This window comes from Balaenoptera musculus, chromosome 10 (assembly GCF_009873245.2).
Source record: "Balaenoptera musculus isolate JJ_BM4_2016_0621 chromosome 10, mBalMus1.pri.v3, whole genome shotgun sequence".
Lineage (NCBI taxonomy): Eukaryota > Metazoa > Chordata > Mammalia > Artiodactyla > Balaenopteridae > Balaenoptera > Balaenoptera musculus.
Genome location: NC_045794.1, coordinates 80,108,707 through 80,135,331, shown reverse-complemented (window position 1 = coordinate 80,135,331; position 26,625 = coordinate 80,108,707). Strand labels below are relative to the sequence as shown.

General features: G+C 34.1%; 1 protein-coding gene across 3 annotated transcripts in view; it reads right to left on the bottom strand.

The window, feature by feature from the left end:
* The window catches only part of NEDD1 (NEDD1 gamma-tubulin ring complex targeting factor), a 45,905-nt gene that overhangs the window by 7,821 nt on the left and 11,459 nt on the right, over positions 1-26,625 (bottom strand). For all 3 annotated transcript variants that reach the window (XM_036866561.1, XM_036866563.1, XM_036866562.1), the window contains exons 5-13: positions 25,255-25,395; positions 12,735-12,964; positions 10,914-11,115; positions 10,332-10,527; positions 6,266-6,394; positions 3,824-3,871; positions 2,690-2,892; positions 1,669-1,822; positions 608-764 (exon numbers count right to left, since the gene is read on the bottom strand). In XM_036866561.1, coding sequence (XP_036722456.1) covers positions 608-764; positions 1,669-1,822; positions 2,690-2,892; positions 3,824-3,871; positions 6,266-6,394; positions 10,332-10,527; positions 10,914-11,115; positions 12,735-12,964; positions 25,255-25,395 — 1,460 coding nt within the window. The remainder of the gene's footprint in view (positions 1-607; positions 765-1,668; positions 1,823-2,689; positions 2,893-3,823; positions 3,872-6,265; positions 6,395-10,331; positions 10,528-10,913; positions 11,116-12,734; positions 12,965-25,254; positions 25,396-26,625) is intronic.

Sequence of the window (26,625 nt, the reverse complement as noted above, 5' to 3'; positions counted from 1 at the left end):
GAGCAAGAGTACTAAGTAACTAAAGGTCAGAAAGGGAAAAAAAAATGCAAAAGATTCTAATAATTGAAAATAGCTTTCAAAATATATTGAGATGACAGGTAAAAGGAACCAGCATTCTAGAACATTCTTACAATGTTCAAAATTCAAAGAATGAGAAGACAAGGACAGATCCAGGCAAGAACTTCTTAAAATTAAGTATTACATTCTGACGCATTCTATTTGAAAATATTCAGAATTCCTTTAAAAACTATCTTTCTCTACTATATTACTGCACATAGCATACTTAACAGGTGATCTATAAATACTGTAAGAATCCCATTTGAGCTTACCAGAATCTGTCCATAGTTTGATGATGAAAAAAATCCACAATGGCAGCCAGCCTGCTACGCCATCCTGCCAAGTTATCTAATAACTGCCCTAGGGAAATGTGCCTTTTCCTAGTTGATATAAAATAAACTCAGCACGTCAAGATCAACAAAACTCATATTTTCTATGGTTTTATGGACCCCAGAACCTAGGCAAAAGTAGTAACCACAACATTACTCATAGTTACAGTTTTACACCTAATAAAAAAAGCTAGTCAAGGTCTAGATAATTTCTCAATTACCTAAAGTCATCCAATGTTTCCTGTATCATGTTCTGAATAAAACGGATTTGAACAGATGTCAATGGTGCATTTGGCCGATTATTCCCAATGGTATCAGCTATTTTTTCTGATAGTGAACTGGCAACTCCAGCAGTAACAGAAGATGCTATCTTTGGATCTAAAATTAAAAATGGACAAAATATTAATAGTCAACTTGGACTAAGAGACATCAAACACTTCTAAATATGATTTGGCAAGAGAAAACTTGAAAAACTGGTAAAAAACAGTGATCTTGTGACATTTAGAAAAATTCACTGTCTGGAATACAAATCTTAGAAACTTTCAAAGACATTATTTCTAATAAGTCATTTATCTATCTATCTATCTATCTATCTATCTAAACTTCCAACTGTCTAATGTAATAACATATGACAGAGGAATTAATCTTGAAGAATCTCTGAATCATTTTCTGTAAGAAAAGATGAATGTGACAAGCCACACCACAAACTAGATAAACCAAGACTATTAGAAACAAACAGAAGGAACAGAGGAGTAAAGTAGTTCTACAGGCAAGGCCCTACAGTTTAAGCTAATGCAATATACCCACAGAAACCTTAAAATATAGGTACCTATATAAAAGAGCTACTACTATACAAAGAGTTTTTTGTATAGGTAACTCTTATCGCTGAACCTAAATCGCTTTAAATGTGATTGAGTTTTTAGGGTCTCTGCCATGAACTCGATAGATAGAACTTTAATACGGAAAAAAAAGACAATTTCAGGTACTTAATGACCCATTTTCAAAGGGTCCTATATTCCTATCTGTACCATAGTAGATCAACACACTTACATATTGGATTGAAAATGAAATTCACACCCAAAGAGTACCAAATCAATGTGGCTGAATTTAACCTTTCATACCCATTTCATCGTCTTCTAGTAAGAGAGTCACACACTAGAGAAGAGTCATAAATTTTAAATTCTTTGAATTTTTTCGTCTATGATCACTCTTATCTTTTTCAAGTTAAATACTGGGAGTTTTCAACTTAGCACTCAAACATCAGGAAGTTTTATGTACTTACTTGGAGTTGAGGATCCATTGACTGGAGGTTCATATATAAACTGGGCTTCAATTTCTTTTTCTGGCTTTTCAAATTTCTCAGGACTTCTTGTTTGGTTGGATGATGGAGAGGTATTTAGATTTCCAGTTTCAGCACCGGAGATCAACTTTGCAAACTTCACATTTAAAATAAACAATTAATATATAAATTCTGGTTTTATCCATATTATCCACATAATTTGTATCTACTTTTCTCTTTTTTCCAGTAAGTAGGGTCAGAAAAAGGAAGAATAGAAAGGTATCTTGAAGGAGAAAAAAATGTTGCTAGAGCCAGTGGCAAAATAAATCAACTTTACTAATCAAAAACAATTTCAGTGATAACATGATAAGCAAAAGTTCATTTACTAAGAATCTGCAGCTGAATATCATTTAAAATGGCAATCATGGGCCAAAAACTAAATAAATCAATCCCCAAACTCTCATGTGATAACTGGTCAGAAATATTTCAAAAATAAGTCAAAAGACTTTTTGTACTTCTTAAATGATATCTTTTCAATATCATTCTAAAAAATAAATATGAAAATAAACAGACATACTGCACAATAGACTCTATTAGATTACAGCAGAAGGTAATGATGATGAATACTTTCTCAGCACCATCAATTTGCTCTAAGACTTAGGGTAAAAGACTTGACCACCAACTTGGTGCTTTGTGTTACAATGGAAATACATTCTAAAAGAAGTCAGGTATAAAATATTCTTACACAGACAGTTAAATCAAGTATCTTGTCTTAGGAAACAAACAGTGTAAGATTACACCTGCTGTTACCTCCAACATATCCAAAGACAGATTTCAAAAGTATTCCTCAGTTTTTAACATGTGACACCAAGATTTAAGAATATTTTCTACCTAGTAAGTGCACAGTACTGTCAATAATTAGGACATATCCAGTGGCAGTTGCCTGCTTTCTAGTGATGAAATGCATTATACTTGCTAGTGATAAACACACACAGTGAGTTCAATATCATTTATAGGCAGATACCTGCTTGAAGGAGTCTTTAGGTTCCTGTTTTCCCAGATACATTTTCTTAGATTCAGCTGTCAGATCATGATTTTCATTTTCTTCTTTCCCTGGAGACCCCATAAAGACATTAAGAGGACTAGAATGCAACACTGAAGTGCTTGAAGCTACTGGATTTTTTCTTGGAGGAAACACTGAGTTCAACTGTGGTAGAAAGTCAAGGCCTGAAAAAGAGGAGAAAAAAACTAGCACTTATACGGGATGTTCCCCAATCTTGGATATTTAAGAAAAGCACTTAACACAACAGATACGTGAATACAGTAGAAAGACATGGGATTTCGATTCAGAAGACAGGTTCACTTATCAGCTCTACTCCTTATTTCATTTGAGTTTTTGGGTAAAAGTCATAAAACTCTCTGTGACTGTTAAGTGATCTGTAAATGTGAATGATGATATCCACCTCCCTGAGTGGTGAGGCTTAAAAGAGATATTGTATGTGAAGATACATTGAAAACTGCAAAATACAATGAATGTTTTAGTAAATAAAAGTTTTTGACAAAATTGTCAATTTGGTATATGCCTGTGGTGTATCTTGGTAGGTAGCCTCTACAATGGCTCCTCATGATCCCTGCCTCCTGCCAAGGATCCACGGCCTCATGTAATCACTTCCCTTGGAATGTGGGTTGGACCTAGGAACTTGCTTCTAACAAAGAGTATACAGCAAAAGTGGCGGATCTCACTTCCAAGATTAAGTTACAAACACACTGTGGCTTCCATCTCGAGTGCCCTCTCACTTTCTCGCACCAGCTCTGAGAGAAGCCAGCTGCCGTGTTGTCAGCTGCCCTGTGGAGAGACCCACATGGGCAGGAACTGATATCTTCGGCCAATAGCCACATGAATGAGTTTGGAAGCAGATCTTTGCCCAGTCGAGCCTTGAGATGACTGCAGCCCTGTTGACACCCTAATTAAAACATCATGAGACATCTGAAGCCAAAGGTACCCAACTAAGCCATGCTTGGATTCTTCACCCACAATTATGAGATGATAAGTGTTCTTTTAAGCTTCAAAATATTGGGGTAATTTGTTTGTTACACAGCAGTAGATAACACAAAATCACTTTTAACTTTGATAAAAATACTTCTCAACAGTTCTTACCATCTCCTTTGCCTACGGACTCATCACTTCCTTTGTTAACTACAGCATCTATAATAAAATTAGAAAATAAAATTTAAAAAATAGTGAAAAAGAAGCCATAGCAATTTAGGCTTCCTATTCATTCCCCAAAGAGTTCAGAGACTAATAGTTTTAAGAAGAAAAATCTGAGTGAAGGTAAAGCTAGTATTCATATAAACTTCCCTTTTCATTCTTTTACCTTCATGCAAAGCAGCAAAGATAATTCTATGTATACAGTCATTTAATGAGACAGCAAGGTATACTAGAAAAAGCACTGGAGTAGGCTCCAGAGACCTGTAATCCAGTTCTGCTTATACCACTGAACAGCTCTGTGACCTTGGACAAGACTTTAATATAATTATGCTTTAGTTTCTGTACCTATATAACGGGGACAATACCCTGACCATCTCACAAGACTGTTTTGAGGATCAACTGAAATAATGTAAAAATATTTTGTAAGCAACACAATGTTATTAAAAATATAAGGTTTTATTAAAATTTTTTCAATGGTAGAATATGTTTAAGAATATTTCAATACTATAATATTATTCATTTACCAAATAACAACCAAAAATTGCTTAACTCCATTTTAACAGATTAATAGAAAAATGGGCAAAGGTCATTAAAAAATTCACCAGAAATTCAAATGGCCAATAATACATGATTATCATATTAGTAGGACTATCATCCATATCTCTCCATCCATTCATCTGTCTATCTGCGTGTGTGTATTATACCTAGTGATTGCACAACACAGACACTTTTATAAGTTACTCATTTTTTCCTAACAAAAGCAGAGGTACTTATTTAAAAGATGAATTGAAGCACAAACAGATTAAGACTTTTACCTAAGTAGTGTTGAATCTTTGAGATTAAAACACAAATCTCTTGACAATGAAAACCAGTATTATATTTAGTATCCATGTTTTTTACTTATCAATAATATCAAACTCTAATAAATGAAGGGCCTATGGCTCAAATTCTAATCATATCTTTTTAAACAGCAAAAGCAATTAAAAAGGAATTTATATCCTTTATTACTTTCAAAAACCATTAAAAAGGATTTCATTTATAACTCAAACACTTTCAAAAAGCCCCTTCAATTAAAAAATTACTCCAGCGGTTCTCATAAACAAAGCTCCGCAATTGGGTACTAACCTCCAAAACCTTTCTCAACTCCAGCCCAAGCCACTTTTACCTCCTTTGCCCACATCTCTCCTCTCTTTACCCCTCAACTAGGTAATATGACCTCTCTTCATCCTGAAAGAAAGGAATCCTTCCTCTTTTATTAGATGGAAGATAGCAATTTGACCGGGCAATTTAAGGAGTCATTTTCAAGCTGGGGTAAGGCAGAAGACACTCAATAATTCTGTACCACTACATATATATTTATTCTTTCTGCTTATGAAATTAGTTGAAGAAAAATTTGAAACCAGACAATTTTAAAGTAAAAAATTAAATTTTATAAGATCATGAGTGGATGTAATAATTTAAATACCCTGCTACTGATGACATTTAGATTCACTCCTGTTTTTCAGTACTATAAATAAACAGTAAACACACAAATCTCTGTGGGTTTCTCTGAATATTTTCTTAGGTAAATTTATAGAAATGGAATTAACAGGACAAAAAGAATGAATATTTAAGTCTGCCAAATCATCTTCTAGAAATTCACCCATACTGTTGATAATATTGCTATTAGTAGTGAGACTATCCCAGTAAAGAAAATAGTATGAACGTTAGTACCAAAAAAGCACAGCCAAACAATGTGCCTAGTTCATATAGAGCGAACAACAATGATATATAATGTTTCCATTTAACAAACTGGCACAGGTTTTTTTTTTTGTTTTTTTGGCTTTTTTCTTTTTAATGGCAACGTCTACTAGCAATGGGGAGTGTGTGTGTGTGTGTGTGTGTGTGTGTGTGTGTGTGTGTATCGTACTTTCATACATAGTTAGTGTAAAAGATGAGGCAATCTAACCCCCAGCCGTATTTCTCCATGAAAACATTTAATACCAGTTAAATACTAATAATCAAAGAAACAAACAAATTTTTTTATGTTAAGAAGATATTTTTTGCCTATCAAAATATCCAAGATTTGGGGAAGATTTATTTAGAAGTAGATACAAGTAAAAGATTGCCTATGGAGGTAAAACTTCCTTTAAGAAACTTCTGTGGAAATTAAAATGCTAACTTGAGAGCTATTTGCTTGGTTCCCATGTGAAAATTACTAGCATATATTTTGGAATGATAACATTTGAAATATCTAGGCAAAGGGAAAGATACCACCTCAGGGACTGAGAAAATTAGCAACTGTCATGAATAGAGTGAGACTGAAGCTATTATCCACATCTTTTAGCCAGAATAAAAATGTCATGACTACCAGAGCAAGAGGACGTGAGCCTCTGATATGAACAGACTTACCATCTCTGATAGGTGAGAACATGTCACCTAAACTACTTTTTCCAGTATCATCAAAGCTGGAGAAATCCTGGGTTTTCCCACTCTCTGTTTCCTTAGATAAAATATCTGTGTTTATGCTTCGAGGCAGACCTTATAGAAATTGGATATAAAAATAAACATTTTTATTATTTCTCATAATAAATTTATCATGAGAAGCTAGGTTCTAAAAATGAATACCTTACCTATATCATTGGTAATACTACAACTGTGGGCATCAGGAAAAGAAAGCAGAATATAATAGCTCAGTTAAGCACCGTTTTCATGGAATGAAGGGCTCCTCAAAAGTAAATAACTTATTTACTCATATAACACCACTTTTTAAATCTACTTTGATAGAACTTTTCTAAATAACTTATGTACTTTTCTTACACAACTTATTTTTGTTAGTGACTGACTCACTGTTAGGATCATCTACCAATGATTAACAAAAAGTCTCTAAGGCATATAGTACAATGCCTAACATATAGCAGTATTCAAGCAATGTTAGTTCCTTTCCCCAGCTTGCAGTGAATGGATCTCTTTTTTCCCCTTTTTATTTTTTTCTTCACTAACAGTGGGAACCTAACACTGCCCTCAGCGTTACTGACCTTAAATGACTTCACTAACCTTGGGATAGTTTACTGAGAGGAAGGAAACCAGAATACCAAACTCATAAAGAATAGTACAATAGACAACAATAAAGAGGCATGCAGCAGTTTACTTTCTCTCTCAGTATATATTGCATGACTTTAGGGCAAGGACGTTATAATAGGAACTCTGCAGGCTCAGTAACTTCTTGCTCATTTTTGGGTCAAGGACTGAGTTCTAGAGATTCAAGAACTTTGATGAAATCTTGGCATTTGAATTGGTAGCATATTACTGTCTTACATTTTTAAAACTGTTTTATTTGCCATCTTGGTCCCAAATGAAAACTGAAAAGCCTGGGATAAAAACAAAGATTAGCTTTGTTCAAAATATTAAAAAATGTCCAAGCCTGGCTAATGAAATAAACCTAATAACCTCACAGAAAGTTATGACCAAACATCTGTACATCACTGTCACTGAAGGGTGTTTAAACCAAGAGTGTAATCGGTTATAAAGAAGAAATTTCTCTTTTTCTAGGTCCTCAACATGTCTGAATGCATAACTCTAGCCTCTGGAACTTTATGAAATAGAAGCTTGGTATCATTTGAAAATAGTGCTAAAGCCTTATTTTTCACTTCTTAAATGGCTGTTTCCTACTGAAAAGGAGCACTAGCAACAAGTCTGCAGACAGAGGTTCTTTTTTTTTTTTAATATATTTATTTTTATTTATTTATTTTTGGCTGCATTGGGTCTTCAATGCTGCACGCGGGCTTTCTCTAGTTGTGGCGAGTGGGGGCTACTCTTCGTTGCGGTGCGCGGGCTTCTCATTGCGGTGGCTTCTCTTCTTGCACAGCACGGGCTCTAGGCGCGCGGGCTTCAGTAGTTGTGGCACACAGGCTCAGTAGTTGTGGCTCGTGGGCTCTAGAGTGCAGGCTCAGTAGCTGTGGCACACCGGCTTAGTTGCTTCGCGACATGTGGGATCTTCCCGGACCAGGGATGGAACCCACTTCCCTTGCATTGGCAGGCGGATTCTTAACCACTGCACCACCAGGGAAGCCCCTGCAGAGGTTCTTTTCAATAACTAAATTAGGACACCTTCAGTAGAAGCCATATGAACTTATTTCAAATTCTAAATTTATTTTACACCATGCTTAAAGTAATAGCAATAATGATGATCGTAACGACAATATTAGCAACACTATAATTTATTGAGTGCCTACATGTGCTAGGCCCTTTTGATACATTTTCTCCGATTTTCACAATAACCCCAAATGTTAAATATTATCTATGGAAGAGAAAAATGAGAAAAAAGTGTGGTTAAGAAAACTGCCTACTAATAAGAAACTGCTGTATAGCACAGGGAACTCCACTTGGCTGTACAGCAGAAACTAACACAACATTGTAAAACAACTATACCCCAATAAAAAATTTATATATAAAAAAGAAAACTGCCTAAAGTCATCCAGGTAGGAAGGTGATAGATCTGAGACTGAAGCCTAACATACTCTCAATGTTTCAGAGGAGGAAAAATGTACGTGTGTGTGAGTTGAGAGAGAGAAAATGATGCAGCAAATGTGGCAAAATTTATAAAATGGTGAATCTGCTAAAGGATATACTAGAACTCAAGAGTTCTTTGTATTATTATTGAAACTTTTCTGTAAGTTTGCAATTATTTCAAAATAAAATCAATAAACAGAAATTTCTAACTCTTTGTGGGTGCACAGTAAGCATTCATTTTGCCAGAAACTTTGCTAATCAGCCAAGAATTATCATTAATTGGTGGCCCTGCAGACCCAAGTCTTCCATATCTAATTAATGCTGCCATTGTTACATATAAACTTCCGTATTAAAAACTAAATGAAAGACACTGAGACTTCAGAAAGTTTACAATAAATGAGAGAATCTTTATTTTAATTTTTTAAAATTATGAATAAAATTAATAATAATTTTTTTTACTAACACCAATTTTCCTAATATAGTTAATTCAACATCTTGGCGAACATTACTTCTTCTTTTAAACAGATAGCAATAGTATTAGTTTCTAGGAGTTCTTAAATAAGGATCTTATTATTTTTCTACATAATATATAATGATTTTTATCTAAGGATGATATAGATATTCAAAGATAATTTATAGTGAATATACTTATTATATATTTTTTAAAAATTCTACACTACCAAGACTAACAAATTAAAGTTCTGCTTATACTTGGAAATAGTAAACTCATATTGAAAAAGCACCAACAAATATTTGTGTTCAATTTAAATACTAGTCCTGAAAATTCAAAAGACATTAGTACATTCATTTCTGGTAAGAATACTTTAGAGACATACTGGTATATCACATGCAGACTTTTAAAAATATGTTGAAAGTTGACAGTACAGCATAACTTCTTAAAATAAAAACAAAAAGGCTTTCAGGAATTTAGGGAATTACGATCTTTATTGTAGGCAAAGAATATCTTCTACAATAAGTATGGGGAAGCTTATCACCATATTATACCTTCACAAAGTCTAAATGGACTCTTCTTTAAGAACTGTTTCATCAACATGATTATCAGAGTAGAAGAAATTACTTAAAAATTTCAACATTTTCATTTATTTTTATTTAACAAATGACTAATTTATGGCTTAATATGTGCCAGGTACTATTCAGCACTCAAATATATTCATTTCATCACCTGACTTACTTTCCATTCTGAAAAATGAAATACAGGAGCCATTAATAGCTTTTTTTTTTTAACTAAGAGATCAAATCATAATGAAAGCATCAAAGTTTCATATTCTCTACTGATTAATCTAAAGGCACAATGAAAAGTCATCTAGCCTGTAGCAGTACCTCTGAGAGGGCATTATTCTGTTTTTAAAATATCTTACAACAGAAGTTCAGCTAAATAGAGTAAGTGAAGTACCTTTCATTAATCTTTTAAAAATTTATAGCTAAAGTTAAATTTTTCACTTTTTCAATTTTCACTATCTACTAATAATTTTACCGGGCTTCCCTGGTGGCGCAGTGGTTGAGAATCTGCCTGCCAATGCAGGGGACACGGGTTCAAGCCCTGGTCTGGGAAGATCCCACATGCCACAGAGCAACTAGGCCCGTGAGCCACAACTGCTGAGCCTGCGCGTCTGGAGCCTGTGCTCCGCAACAAGAGAGGCCGCGATAGGGAGAGGCCCGCGCACCGCGATGAAGGGTGGCCCCCACTTAACGCAACTAGAGAAAGCCCTTGCGCAGAAACGAAGACCCAACACAGCCATAAATAAATAAATAAATAAATAAATAAATAAATAAATGAATGAATAAATAAATAAACCCAAAGTTTAAAAATAATAATAATAATAATAATTTTACCTAAATACGCAAGTGAATTTAAGTTCTAGGTTCTTAAAGAAAGTGATAATGATATCCATTTGGGGAGGAGACAGGATGGGAACTCCAAATACTATATATAAGCAACATTTACCTGCTTTGTCTTGAACAGCAACTGTTCCTTTCCCCACAACTGCTGTCGTGGGCTGTGGCAGAACTGTGGCAATGGAAGTGGTAGCTGCTTCTCTGACAACTCCAGAACTCTGGACTCCTCCACTAGCAGCGCTCACATTAACAGTACGTTTGTTCACAGCTGTGGGCTTATTTGAACAGCCTTTATTTAAACCTGACTGAAACGGAAGGGAATATTTAAAAGCTCAGGTTTCTAATGCTCCATAAGAGACATTAATATTTTATAAATCCCTATTAGTTTAAAAAATATTGTTTTTCCCTTAGAAATCTTAAGCTTGCTGGTGGATGTGAGAGCTTCCCTCTGAACCATGAAAGCCTTTTAATATTTTTGAAGAGAGAAATGTGAAAAGCACAAAAAAAAAAAAAAAAGTTTTAAAACTAAGTATCAAATGGATCTGTACTAAAATTATTTACAATGCTTTGATATAAAAATGATTATGAAGCAAAACTACACTGTGTTTAATTGACAACATATGATTTCTATATTCTGAACTAGATTTATTTAGTAAAATCAAAAATGCTGAAAAGAAAGAAAATATCTTACCTTAGAAAGGACAGTGGAGTACTGAAATGCTATACATTGCACAGATGTCTTATGTGCACTGATGGTTTTAACTGGTGATTTCAACATCCTTAAATCATATTGATATATTTTCCCACGGGAAGATCCAATAGCCAAAGTGGCTCCATCAGGCATGAAATCTACTGCAGTTAGAGGAGCGTCAGCCACTAAAGTTTTCACTAGCCTTTGGAAAGGACAGCAAAGTATATGTAGATATGTGAATGTATACATATAAGCTTATACGACATATAAATAACTGTAAACCAAAACCAAAGTTACTTAGATTTCGGCAAAGTTACTTAGAATACCCATCTCAAATATTTGTTTAAAGCAGAAATGTAGAATTAGACCTGGAGACATTTCTACTACAATGGCATGTAAAGGAACTGCTAAGCACTCCATCCTATTTTTCTATTGGCTTCCAATAGATACAATACATTCTATATCTTCTAGAAACAGGACCTATCTCTTTGAGTAATTATTATTTTGGCAGTGAACGTGATAGAATTCCTGCAAGTTACTCCACAAATAAGGGCTCTATAGCCTCAGGGTTAAGGAGGCTCTAAGTATCCCCTTTCCATTTAGTGACCTGCTTAGGCCTCAAGAGGATTATGACCTTTGACAAGGAAGCAGCTGCTACTTTGCTCTTGGTTATGCATCTCTTGACCCAAAAGCTAACAGGATTCATGAGGCTTAATCCTCCCAGAAGCTAATACAGAAGTATGGATACTGATCTGCTGAAGCTGAACTCCTTGCTGGAGTGTCGGGTATACGAGAGGAATGGTTTACTGTTAGGGTTCTCAGTAAATTAGTTCAAAAAGAAAAGAATAAAAAAAAAAGAAAAGAGAAGAGTAAACTAAGTAACAGTAAACTTTAAAAAGAGGCTCACAGTAGGTCCTTCCCTAGCAGTAATATTATAATAATGCCACTTCCTTTCACATGATCATTAGATATTGTTAGGTGTCTTGAATACACCTCTTGCAGTCTCGCAGTTTTTTTTGTTTTTTAAGTTAACCAAGCACACTTATAACTGTAAGAAGAACAAGAAGGCATAACAGACCTGGATACTTAGAGAATTATGTACCCTTTAGCTCTATATCAGTGGTTCTCAACTGGGGGTAATTTTACTACTTTTAATTTGGGGAGTACTACTGACATCTAGTAAGTAGAGGCCAGGGATGCTGCTGAATATCCTACAATGCTCAGGACAGCTCCCCACAGCCAAGAATTATCCAGCCCAAAATGTCAACAGTTTAGAAACCCTGCTCTAGATAATGAATTCATTTTAAAGCAAATTAATCGTATTGTTTTAAAAATATACAAATTTAGTTGTATTCTGAAAAAGAGTAATATGCATGCATGCTAAAATAAAGATGTGAAATCATTAACATGCTACCCCTCAACATTCATCATCCAGAAGTACTCTAAAGCAGGGGTCCCCAAACCCCAGGCTGCACACAGCAGGAGGTGAGCGGCCTGAGGGCGAGCGAGCAAAGCTTCATCTGCTGCTCTGCGCTCGCACTACGGCCTGAGCCATCCCCCCAACCCCCCACCCCACCCCACCCCGTCCACGAAACCGGCCCCTGGTGCCAAGAAGGTTGGGGGCCGCTGCTCTAAAGAACACCCACATCTCATCTAGTTTTTTCTGCATGGGAAAAAAAAGAAAATTCTACCTTATTAGATAACAAATACACAAACTTTACATCTTCTAACATTAATCAGAGGTCTATACAAATCACAAATATGGCTGCTAATGAAAGAATTATTTGTTACTAAATTAAGAAATGAGCATGTTATACTTACTTCTTACTTGAAGTGTCATAGAGAATGATTCTTTTATCCAAGCCTATGGTTACAAATAGCAATTCATTGACAGGAGAAAAACAGATGCCTGAACCTGGAGCTTTATGTGTACCGTCAAAGTTGTGGTACGGGCTCTGACTATTCACGTCCCAGAGAGTTACTATTCCATTATCCGAAACACTGCCCAGTAGCGATTTCTTAAACAAGGAATACTTCAAGTGCCGAACAGACTATGAAAATAAAAATAAGTTTTACGGAATTGTAAGCATACATAAGAACATTTTATATAAAGTATAAATATGACCAACCACATTATTCACAAGGGATTTAGAACGTCTCTGGTTTATAGCATAACACGTTTCAATCATGACAACCATAAAATCATTTAGTGGGCTATAAGATGACCCTAAGACATCTTAAATCTAGTAATTGAATATTTGTCATGATTTTATTATGTTGGAGTAGAGTTACCTCAGTCACCTCTTTTTCAGAAGAAAAATACAATATATTGAGGTAAACTACATTAATTCATCAGGATTAGAACATTCCACTTAAATAAAAGGCCCAGTCACAGTCAAATCATGAATAAGTATAAGGGAACACTGGTAGAGAATAAGCAATAATATTTTGCATTTGTTTTCAATATATATTTTTGATATCTGGATATGTTTGTTTGATGTGCTGGCAATTCAACACTTGAAGCACAATAAAAAATTAACTAAAATACAAAGGGGGAACTGGCAACACTCTAGACTGGGGGTGGACTATATACCCATTCTTTCAAAAGCTTTGGCCTGAGGGCAACGCGAGCCTTTCTCTAAAACACTCATCTCTAGAGGCAGTGGAGACATTCTTTCTAGTTTCTGCTGGATAAGAATATACAAAGATCCAGTTTGAGTAAACAGGTCTTAGATTAAAATTGGATGAATTTTATCTACTTTTACTAAAATGTTGCTTTCAAACTTGACTGATATTATCATTTATTGTGCTGAGAATTAAGTATTTTACATTTAAGCTATTTTTTTCCCCCACACAGAAATAGCAATATAAGTATAGAAATGAATATTAAGTAGAATCCACAAGAGTGGGAAACTAGCTATAAGACACCTTCAAACAGTTTATAGTCCGGAGTCAAGCAATGAATCACGTTCTAGATGGCAGGTATCAACTACACATATAGGTCCCAGATAAAACTGCCACAGAACAAAAAGTCAAATCTGAGGGCTTTTTGTTTGTTCTATCTAATCTATCACACTCCAAAAAGATTTAAAACCACTAGCTTTTATATATTAAAAAACTCATATTCTACTTCTAAGATGTTTCAAAATATTAAGTATTAGCCCTCAACAACGAAAAAATATTTAGGAATAACATAACACAAATTCTGTCTAAGGAAACAAGAGTATTTGTAACCTGACACCTAAGGTAAGATATTACTACGGCCAACCATTAAATTTGGCTCTTCATTTTCATATGGCTAAAGTACAAACAAAATTTTGGTTTATACTTTCCATTTTGGCTAAAGTACAAACAAAATTTTGGTTTATACTTTCATATGGCTAAAGTACAAACAAAATTTTGGTTTATACTTTCCATTTTTGTTGAGGAAAAACATATCCATTTGAATAGACAAATCTTTCCTCTGGTCGACACTCAAGAAAAAATAAACTACATGGACCTTGACTATATAAAAGATATAGAGAGCCTTAGTGAATTATCATGTTTGCAGAGTCACATATCAACCTACCTAAACATAAGCAAAATATTAATTCGTAAAAGATTTCTGTAGCATTTTAAGAGTTCATATAGTTATAGTCCTTCACATAATCTAAATTTGGATAAAATGTACAAGCAGAACATTAAAAACAAAACACCACCATAAAATCATAGACCTTCTAGATTCTCAAAGTTCATAAAGTTCAACCTCTTAGGCACAGTAGTAATTTGCTAAAACATCCTTAAAATATGGGCCATCCGGAATCTGCTTGAATACAGCAGGGAACAAGGAGCTTACCGTTTTATATACAGTAGTCCCTACCTTGTCCACAACTTCACTTTCCATGGTTTCAGGTGCGTACCGTGGTCAACCACAGTCCAAAAATATTAAATGGAAAATTCCAGCAATAAACAATTCAAAAATATTAAATTGAGCACTAAGTAGCATGATGAAATCTCACTCCAGCCCGCCAGGATGTGAATCATCCCTTTGTCCAGGGTATCCTGCCCATTAGTCACTTAGTAGGCATCTCAGCTCTCAAATCAACTGTCAAGGTATTGCAGTGCTTGTGTTCAAGTAACCCTTATTTTATTTAATAATGGCTCCAAAGTGCAACACTAATGATATTGGCAATTCAGATATGCCAAAGAGAAGCTGGGTGAACTGCTTCCATTAAGTGAAAAGGTAAAAGTTCTCAACTTAATCATAATAAGGAAAGAAAAAAAACTATGGTAAGAATGAATCTTCTATCCATGAAATTATGAAGAAGGATAAAGAAATTAGTGCTAGCTTTGCTGCGCACCTCAAACTGTGAGTTACAGCCACAGTGTGTGATAAATGCTTAGTTAGGATGGAAATGGCGCTAAATTTGTAGAGTAAGATATTTTGAGAGAGAAAGAGAGACCACATTCACTAAACTTTTATTACAGTATATTGTTATAATTGTTCTATTTCATTATTGTTGTTAATCTCTTACTGTGCCTAATTTATAAATTAAATTTTATTATAGGTATGCATGTGTAGAAAAGCACATAGTATACACAGGGTTCGGTACTAACTGCAGTTTCAGGCATCCACTGGGGGTCTTGGAACGCACCGCCCACAGATAAGGAGGGACCACTGTAAAACTTAATAAATAATTAAAAATGAATTTCTTAAGTCAAAACCTAAATTCCATATATTGCCTCAAATTCTGTGGACCTATATGGCAACTCATTTAGAAAAGAAAAACAAGACTAAAGATAACCATAAATCTTCCTCTCAGATAAACCTGCGTTCAAGTAGAGCCAAACTCTGTATGACTTGGGTAAAAAACTTCTTACACTCTCCAAGCCTCAGTGTTCTCGTGTACAACAAAGAAAACACTTTTGTTTGCCTGTCAAGGTTACTTTAAGGATTAAATAGCAATTCTGCAAAAAGCCAGGTACATAGTAGGCGTTGCTACTATTCTCACAGGTTCATGACTCACACATTCATTCATGTACCATACATTTGAGCATCTTTTACATATAAGTTTTTAAAAGACCCTTAAGTAGCCACACTCGTTTCTGTCAATAACTCACCTCTACCTATTTGATAACAGACCTTCATTTCTGAACTTTCTACATCTATTAAATCATCATCTATTTAGAATATCAAGAGAATATCTAATGATCCTGGATAAATGAAATATTAATCTAAATTATATTTAAAATAAGTATTAACTCATTTTAGTATCAACAGCATTTATTAAGTCCCTATCTTGTTCCCTATTCAAGATACTTCTAGGAAAAATAACAGCCAGCTTATAGGTCATAATTTGCTGACCCCTGCTATAAATATTTGGAAATGTTTTTTTAAAAAAATCACAAAAAGGAAAAAAAAAAAAACCATCCATAATCCTACCACCTAGAGAAAAACTGGTTAATAATTTGGAAGATATCCTCTAAGTATTTTTCTGTGTATATGTATGTTTGCGTTTGAGTAAAGTACCAACAGCAAACTTGGGACCATACTTTATTATTATAAAGTTAGCTGTGTTATTAATATCTTCTACTACATGATTTTAATAGCTGGATAATATATGAATGCATGAGTATATCAATTTGTCTAAATAATCTAATGATGGACACTTAGGTTATTTCCAATTTCCAAGTACCCTACTATTATTTTTTAAAATTGCTACTTTATAAAAGAATTTGTATTTTATTGTTGTTCACGCTTTAAAGGTGCTCGGTTGAAAAATGCTAAGTGACCATTTATCTTCCTTCTTTTGTGAACTGCCCATTAATCTACTTTGCTTATTTTCTATTGGGCTATTAAGATTTTTAAAATACTAATTTGCAATTGATCTTAATATAATAAGGACATTAATGCTCTCATAGACATAAATATTTTCCCCATTTTCTTTTCAACTTTGTTGATTTTTATTGTCTTGCTTTTTGTCAGATTTTAGATTTTTATGTACTTAAATACATCAAACTTGTCCCATGACTTATGACGTTGTTCCTACACTTAGAAAAGTCTCCCCTTCACAGAGATAGGAATGTACATTCACGTTCTTATAGCTTTATAGTCTCTGATACATATATGACTATATATATATATATATGCATGTACATATACAAACATACATACATATACACACTCATAAATATACAGTATCCGTTCAACTCCATTCCTCCCTCTTCTTCATTCCCAGTGTCTTATTTCAAGCACCAATCATCTGTCACCTGAGCTACTGCCCATTTCCATTCTCAATGGCTTGCTATCCATCCTTCACACTATTGCAGCAATAACCTCTTCAAAACTGGAAATCTGAACGTAAATCTGCCTTGCTTAAAGTCCCTGTAACTGGAGGACTCTGAGAAGATAGAGGTTATGATGGTGGCAGAGTTTTTTAATCTCCCTGAATCCCCCCATTTGTGTGTGTATGTGTGCACAAGCAGGCCTGAGACTGCTTATCTTTGCAAAGTCCTGCTTTCAAGATTGGCCCTTGGCTGGAGTCTTGGAACTTGGATTTTTGGAGGGTTCCCACCACACTAGCTGAAGAGAGTGGCTCACCGACTGATAAGAGTGGCTCACTGTGCCTAAACTGTTTGTGCAAAAGATATGGTTTATGGCTGAACCATGGCTGAACACCTGCTTTCCTTATTAGAGTTTGGAATTTCGGTACATGCTAGGTAGAGGGTGCCTAGGTAACCAACCTCCAATAAAGTCCCTGGCCAATGAGTCTCTAACAAGCTTCCCTGTAGACAATGTGCCATACATGTTGTCACAATTTGATGCTGGGGAAATTAAGTACATCCTCTCCACTGAGAGAACACTCTTGGAAGTTTATACTTGGCTTCCTTGGGACTTCACCCAATGCACCTTTTTCCCTTTGCTGATTTTGCTTTGTATCCTTTCACTGTAATAAATCATAGCCATGTGTATGAACACATGTTGAGTCCTGTGAGTCCTCCTAGTGAAACATCAAACCTGGTCTTGGGGAATCCCAGCACAGACAGTGAGTAGAAGTATGTGAGTGTGTGCGTATGTGTGTGTGTGTGCTTTACAGATAGATAGCAAACCAAATAGCAAAACTAAAACCCCATGAAAACATTTACAACAAAACTAGACCATCAGGTATCCCCATGAGCCCCAAAATACACATTAGTAAGTCAAACATTTAACAGCCATAGTCCTTCATAGTATTAGTATCTGTGCAAGAGGAAGCAGAAGGAAATTACAGGGACTGAGACAGATCTGAGAACAGGAAAAGCCCCAAATAGCCAAAAGGTATTCACAGGAAAGCATGGTGGCCAATTGATAACATCAGCTAGACCAGGAATATCCAATGCATTAGTGGTTCTGTGCAGGAGGTTTGCAGAAAGGTCTGAAGGGCTAGAGCAGTTTAGCTCCAATGAACTCCCAAAACTGTCCAGCCAAGGCATCTCCTTCCCAGGTCAGGGCACCATACTGAGAAGACACTACTAAGAGTGGAAACAAACTGAATGGGATGGAGTCAATATAGTTGAAGGAAAGTGAAAATTCACATATAAGTACAGGAGTAGCACAAAGCCAAGCAACCTCAGAAAAGTTAGAAAAGATACCCTCTAAACTCCATCTCTGTCTAGGAGTTCAGGGAAACTGACTTCACAGATAAATCAAAGTTATCTGAGTTATCATACAAAGTTATTATGAGAACAAAGAGAACAAGAAGAAAGACATTCTCAACAGATGACCAGAAAGACAATAAAATGACACAAGACCTTCAAAAACAACATAAATCAGAATTAGAAAACTCAGAAATGAGATGTCAGAACTTGGAAAGCAATTAGAAATTTTAATCCTTTTAAAAATGAAGGCTACATTATGTAGCCTTCATTAAAGGTAAAAGGAATACAGAATGAATAAATACAACAAATAATACCGTAAAGATAGGTCAAAAAGGAAAGACTTTTTAAAAATCAAAAATAAGGAAAAAGTTAAAAATGATTTGAGAGACAGTAGTAAATCACTGAAGATAAGAAGATGCAACAAGGAAAAAACAAAGATAAAGAAAATATCAAATACTAAAAACTATAGTTCAAGAAAACTTCCTGAAAGAAGAAAAGATTTGAAACTACATGTTAACTGAGCATACCATGTACCTATGAATAGCAATACAGAATGACCAACACCAAGACATAGTCTAGTAAAATTACTGAATTTTAAAGGGAAAAAAAAATCTTTTGGACATACAGGGAAAAAGAACAAGTGACTTATAAGAAAAAAATACTTAAATTATCATCAGACATTTGAGACCAAAAATGATAGAGTAACACACTTGAACTCCTCAAGGAGAGAAAATGTGAGCCTGCTACTACTCAGTTATGTTGAAAGAGAGTTTGTAACCTCAAGGAAAAAGCCAAAAGCAGAAAACACACACTCATGGAAACAATATTAACATATGTTACTCGTGATTATAAAAATTTGGAAAATACCTAAAATACAGAAATGTTTAAATAAGCTGTGGCATTTGAACAATGGAATATTATGTAGCCATTAAAAGTTATAGTTATGAAGACTAGCAATATGAGAATACCTGGGATAGAACACTAATAAGAAAAAGCAGAAGACAAGATTGGACCAACAGAATGATTATAACTTTATGGAAGGAAGACAGAGCTATACAGAGAAACTGCAAGAAAACATTCTTCAAATCACTTCCTATTAAAGAAAATTTAGAAGAGAAGAACAAAAGGAAAAATTATACTTTAAGAATATATAAAAACATACAAGTTTATTTTATGCCAACATGTCAATCATAAAACTGCTCAAAAACATAATATAAAGGCTAGAAAAGTATACAAATACTAAAGAAATATATAAAGAGAATCAAGAACATATTATACCATAGTATATAACTGTATACCAACATTCCCATATAACATAAAGGAAACCACTATTCTAGATATAAAGCTTTGTAGTCAGTCAAACTTTTTGAGTGCCAAAGTTCAGGTATAAACAAAACCAGTCAACCAAGTTAACCAAACTGGAATTAAATTCATTCTTGATCAAATAATTATTTTAAAAATGTAATTAATAATTGTTTACCAGATCTCCGTACTCATAAGGCTTATTAATACTTACAAAAGCTATACCTAAAATGTCAAAAATTTAACTGAAGAAAATGGACTTATTTAACATATACTGAAAAATGTTATATTTAAAATCTCACAGACATTGCATTTAAAAAATCACTTTTAAATCTAAGGAATCAATAAAATAGATCCACTTTTAAACTGCTTTCAAAAAGGCTGCCGTCTGAGAAAGGCAACACAGGTTAACCTATTTGTGAGCCTAAGCTGCTGAACTTGCCAAATAGCGACTTGCAATTATATTCTAAGGAGTCTGTCAGCCCTGGCAGCTCTGCAGAAGCAGTAAGGCTCTTTCTCCCCTGCAGACAGACACTGCGATCCACAAAAAACGAATAGCTTCAATTCAGCTCAGACACTTCAAAGTAAGATTCTCAATATATTCAGGCAATCTCATTTCCAATATGAAATTCAGTATAATGCAGATTCAGTGAGACTCCATGGTTTTGTCACTTTTGCTAAGAAATCAATTTGATGATTTTTAAAGATTTCAAATTCTTGATTGTTCACGGAAACAAAAATAGAAAATTTTAATTGAATCATTATATGTGCCCTACCTACTATTTTTCTCAAAAACCCAAACCCTATAGTAAAACCGTCAGCGTAGAAAATGGGCTGGGTGACAGTGTATTGGAATTGAATTATGTCAATTTTTAGACAGACTTGAAATTTTTATGAACATTGTTTAAATTTAAAAAATGAATATTTAATATACTTGAAATTGTAAATGAATTGTGAGGAATCTTAATAAAAAAAAAAACCTCCACAGATTTCAATTATGCTGCCTGTAAAATGGAAACATAAGTATACAAAATCATAACTGTGACTTTCTTCACTAAGAAAACTGAGACTTCATACTTACATATACAGAGGCCAACTGGTGTTTCCTAACCCATGCACTCTGCTTTAATGTTGTAGAGAAAAATGAAATAATATAGTACACGAAAAATATATAAACATTTGTTCCAGGAAAAGGGAAAAAGCCAACACATTCCAGTTCGATTTCTTCACCTTCTTTAATGCTCTCCTTATTCTAAGTTGCTCTAAAACACAAAATATGATTACTGAGGTCAAGTTACAACTGGTTAATTAGCAGGGGTTTGGAGGGAAGGCATTAAACCTAAAGATGTTCAAACCAGTTTGCAGAAGTAAATCACAAAAGCTATTTTAGTAAATTAATATGATTATTCATTAAAAGTTCACACTAAAGCTCCCTAATCTCCACATGTTAGGAACTATGTTAGCATCTCATCTAGACCAAAAACAAAAAACAAAAAAAACCCAAAAACAAACAAAGCCCTGTTGAAAGTATATTTTCATTCTCACTTGACAGTTAAGGAAAAGGAGGCTTGAGAGTTAAGTCACTTGCCCAGGTTCACACAGCTACCTCTCCAAATAAATGTGGGATTTACAACATAAAGCTATACCAAAAAAGCTTATAGAGATGCCAACTGCCCAAGCAAGAGGCTGCAAGAACATGAAAATCTAGGTTCTGGTTCATCTGACCTTGCACAAGAGATAAGCTTTGAGCATTACTGTTTTCCTAAACTAGAAGATATATTCAGTTTTGCCATGCAAAGTAATCAAAGAAAAAAATCCTTTGAAAATCAACAATACAGCAACCTGTCACCTAGAATTTAAAAAAATTTTTTTTCATGTGAAGAAGAGATAAGAATAAATGTTGAACTCCTGCACAAAGTGACAAGAGAATACTGCAAAGTTTCCAGAAGTTTGGATCCTCAAATCCTTATACATTCAGCTGCCCCTGAGCTAGAAAGAGATTCAAAAGGAAACAATCCTACCACTCTTCAAGGGTCGACCTTCAGATCAGTCAATTAAGAATCTTGTGATCAGAAAGTCCTGGAATCTCAGTTTTCTCACTTGTAAAATGAGAATAACCTATACCTCAAAAGTGAGTAGCAAAGAATAAATGAGAAAATGTAATACAAAGCAATGATCACTATACTTGAAACACAATAAATGGTGGTAAGAATTCTACAAGGTGATAACCTCTGCCTGAATGCTCTCCGAACCCTCTCACCACCTACACTCACCCCAGTGGCAATCGGATGGTCTTTGTAATAAATAATGTTGGCATAATTATATACCTGTATGGAAAGATGAACCCCATCTCACACCATATACAAAAATTAATTTGAAATGGAGCATAATAGACATAAATTTAAGAACTTCTGTTCATTTTTTTTTAAAGGCATTAAGAGAGTGGAAAGGCAAGCCGTAGGCTAAAGGAAGATATATGCAACATGTATATCCAAAAGATGACTCCATCTGGAATACAGAATAAACTATAAATCAATCAGAAAAACAGAAATAACCCCAAACAAAAAAGAGAAACAGACTTGAACAGTGACCTCACAAAAGACAGTATATAAAAGTATGCCAACTCATTCAACATAGAAAAAATGCAAATTAAAACCACAATGAGACAACTACACAACCATCAAAGTGGTTAAAGTTAATAAGATAGACAATATTTGGTATGAGCAAAAACGTGGAGCAGCTGGATCTCACATACATTGTTGGGAGAAGTACACAATGGCACAAGCACTTTAAAACCTTTACGGCAATTTTTAATAAAGTAAAAATTGATGGCTACCCTAAGACCCAGCAATTTCAATCCTGAGTATTTACTCAAGAGAAATGAAAACATATATCCATAAAAAGACTTATATAAGAATATTCATAGTAGCTTTCTCACAATAGCTACAAACTGGAAACAGTTCATGTGTCCATCAACAGTAGAATGGATAAATAAATTGTGGCACATCCATATAACGGAATACTACACAGTAGTAAAACAGTATGAACTACTATTATTCCATGCAACAAAGCAAACATAATGAAGACTAAGAGAAACCAGACACATACAATTCTTTTAAGAAATATGAGGTAGTGACTGGAAAGGATTAAGATTCTGTATCTTGATTCTGGTAGTATGTAGTTACACAGGTGTATGTATGTATAAAAATTCATCAAGCTGTGTATTTAAGATATATGTACTTTATTATATGTAAGTTATCTCAATTTTTAAAACTTTAAGATTTTACACACAATAAGGCCAAGAGCAATAACCAAACCTAATGTTTTCAGGACTATTCCTTCATCTTTTGTTTTAATAAGAAAACTCTCTAGCAAAATACAAAAAAAACTGAAATCTAAGAATATACATGGTAGTATCTGACCTAATATTTATGTTACTGAAAAGTCAACCCAGAATTTATAAATCTAAATTTAGCATGCTTCTAATACACCAAAGAAGAGAGGAGGAGGAAGAGGAAGAAGAGAGAGAAGAAGAAGAAAGAAGAGGAAGAGGAAGAAGAAAAAGAGGAAAAAGAAAAAAGAGGAAGGAGAAGATTACTCTATTTCTTTAAAAAGCAAGGCATCTGAACACTAGATACGATTTTTTTCCAATAGTTCCAACTTCTGTGGGCTTAGGTTTTATGTTTCCATTATCATAATACAAATAACCAAAAAAATTACAAAAACAAAATATTATTTCCTATTTTTATGACAATATTAATACATTCTCTGTGGCAAATCACTTATCCTCATCCATAAAATGCAGAAAGTGAGATTACCTCTAAAGGCTTTTCTCAGTTCAAGGTTTCTATGATTCTAATATTCAACTAATCAAAAAATTCTGAGTTCCCTAAATGCCTTCCAAAATAAAAGCCAAACTTTGGTCTGGCATTCAAAGTCCCACATCAACACTATGTTCCTGCTTACCTTTCTAATCTTTTTCTCACATTAGCCCTATATAAAACCCATATGCTTTCCTTTCTCTTTGTTTTTGTTCATATGATTTCCTCTATATAAAGTATCCCTCTCCCAAAGTTCTTTATTAGCCTATTAAAATCTTTGTTATCTTTAAATGTATTCATCTACTCATATATTTATTGAGGATCTTTTCCATATAAGGCACAAAGTTAGACAATGGCTGAGTACAAAGAAACAAGACACGGTTCCAACTATAATGTGGACATGTAAAGAGCTAACCCTAATACAAGCTAGAATCAAACAACTGTCAGAGGTCAGTTTATATACTAGTAAAACAAAATCAGTTATAAGCCTTAGACCCAGCTGAAATCCTCCCTCCTTCAATTTTCTCTATTTTATTCCCGATCAGACAGTCTTCTCTGTTCTGGATCACCATAAGATTGTTTTTCATCAATCTTCCATAATATCATTTATATGTACATCTCTTTTATTACCTCAATACATATGAAATCTGAGAAAAGACTTTTTTCTGTACATTTTTAATATCCATTAAATTTTCCTTAAGCACTAAATACTATTCAAATAATGATTTTAATGCTTTCAAAATTGAAGAGCTCCCATATTTTATCTAATAATACTTATGGCCAAAGTGATTACAATAAAAAGATTAAAAGAAGTTTCACCTCATAGGAAATTCCTGTGGAGAATTTCATGGAAAGTTAGCCAAGAATTAGATTTCTTGAGAAACTGAATTTATTCTTTTAAGAATTTTATAGACTAATTTTTTATAAAGAAAAAAATTCAATAATTGACTAATTTTCCTTTATAAAAATTTTCCCTAAATACTCGTATTAACCTGAAATACATAAATATGCTTTGATACTTTAACTATCACATACTTGAAACAAACAAAAAAGAAAACTCAATTTACCCTGTGCCTAAATATTGGGTTAGCCAAAAAGTTCGTTCGGTTTTAAGTAAAAATAAAAGACGTTTTTCATTTTCACCAAGAACTTTATTGAACAATGGATTCATTAACCAAACGAACTTTTTGCCAACCCAATACAATTATTCCATGTCCACCAAACAGAGTATTTATGAACATAAGTATCTGTCTTGTAGCTGACATAGCTTAAGCTATGCAACACTTCTATAATTGTAATGTCATATAATTAATATCCATTCCTTTGGCTTAATCTATTAACAATTATCTGTATTTTTTATACATAGTTAAGTTCTAGGAGCATGTGACTATTCAGTGGCATAACCGAACTCATGTAAGCACCATCATCTAGTATGAATTAGCTTTTGCATACTACCATTAAAGAATAGCTACCAAAGTTTTTTGAGTGAGCTAAATGCAAATTTAAAATACTCAATTTTAAAAACTCAAATTCATTGTCTTATGTAAGATAATTAAAAAATCTATCTTATCAACTTTATTTTGAATAAACCCATACTGTACCTGGTTACTACCATGGCCAAAAGGAGTACTAGATAAATTAGTGGTTACACTGTGCAAAATAATTTCACCACTGAGAGATCCAGAAGCAATGTAGCAGTCATTCCAATTATATGTTACACAAGTTACTTCATCTTTATGATCCTGAATGAAAGAAATGAAAGTAAATACAGTGCCACACAACCTTCAAACAGCATATTTTCATGGTTTTTTGTAAATTTCATGTTTTGTAACTATTATGTATTTGTCAATCTAATATATGCTTTAACATTTTCCTCAAATAACCCAAAAAAAAATTACTCAAATGAGTAGTAAACTATCTGATTAACATCAAGTCTTTTCAGGGAATAAAGATTTATTTTTCATAACCATAATAATGGTCAGGCACCCTGAAACAAGAGACAAAAAGGAAAGGTAATTTTCTAAATGGCATTATGTCTACCTTAAAGAATTCACTTCCACTGACAAGTAACATTTATTGCCAGTTGATTATTATGAGAGTCCCTGCCCTTGAGAATATTACTGTTCAACTGAGAAGACAGGACATTTAAGTGAACATGCAAATGGCAGAATGAATGCTAAATGAGTGGCAGAGGCAAAGTGTCAGAGGAAAGAGAGTTATCACTGTGAACTGAGTTGACAGAGGAAGCTTTATGGAAGACAGAAAGCTTGAGTTCAACATTAAAAAAAGTAGTAAGAGGTAAGTTAGGGGAAGGAGAAAGAAACCTGACACTGCAACATAGAAGAGAGCAAAAAACAAAAGCCCCAAAGCCAGAATGAGCAAAGCATGTTTGAGAGGTGATGGCTGCTGCTTCCATCTGCTGAGTACCAACTAAGGCTGGGAGTTTTATATATTATTATTAATCTTTAGAACAATCATGGGAGGCAAGGCCATTTTCCCCATTTGATAGATGAGTTAACTAAGGTTAAGAAACTGTGCAAGCTCACAGGACTGCCAGTGATAGAGCCAGGATTCAATCCAGGTCATATTCCAAAGCTTATTTTCCTCTCATTATACTCGACTGTCTCCCAAATCCAAAGGGGAATCAACTTTGTGGAAATAAAACTGTTCAGTTTTAAACAAACTGAGTTCACAAGGACTATGTTTTCCAAAATTAAATTCGAGATATCTAGCCTAGGAGCATAGTGATCAGCATAGTTTTTAACAGTTTGATGTCATACCTTAATAAGATAAACAAACCAACCTTTGTATCTTGTAATTAGATTAATGTAATATCAAGAATAGTAGCTATAATATTCCACTTATTTTACAACTTTTTCAAATGGTCCTTGAAGCATGCTGGGAGATGCCTTTACATTTTACTGCTTTTTTAAATCAAACAAATGCCATCCTGAGGAAAAGAATATCTGATA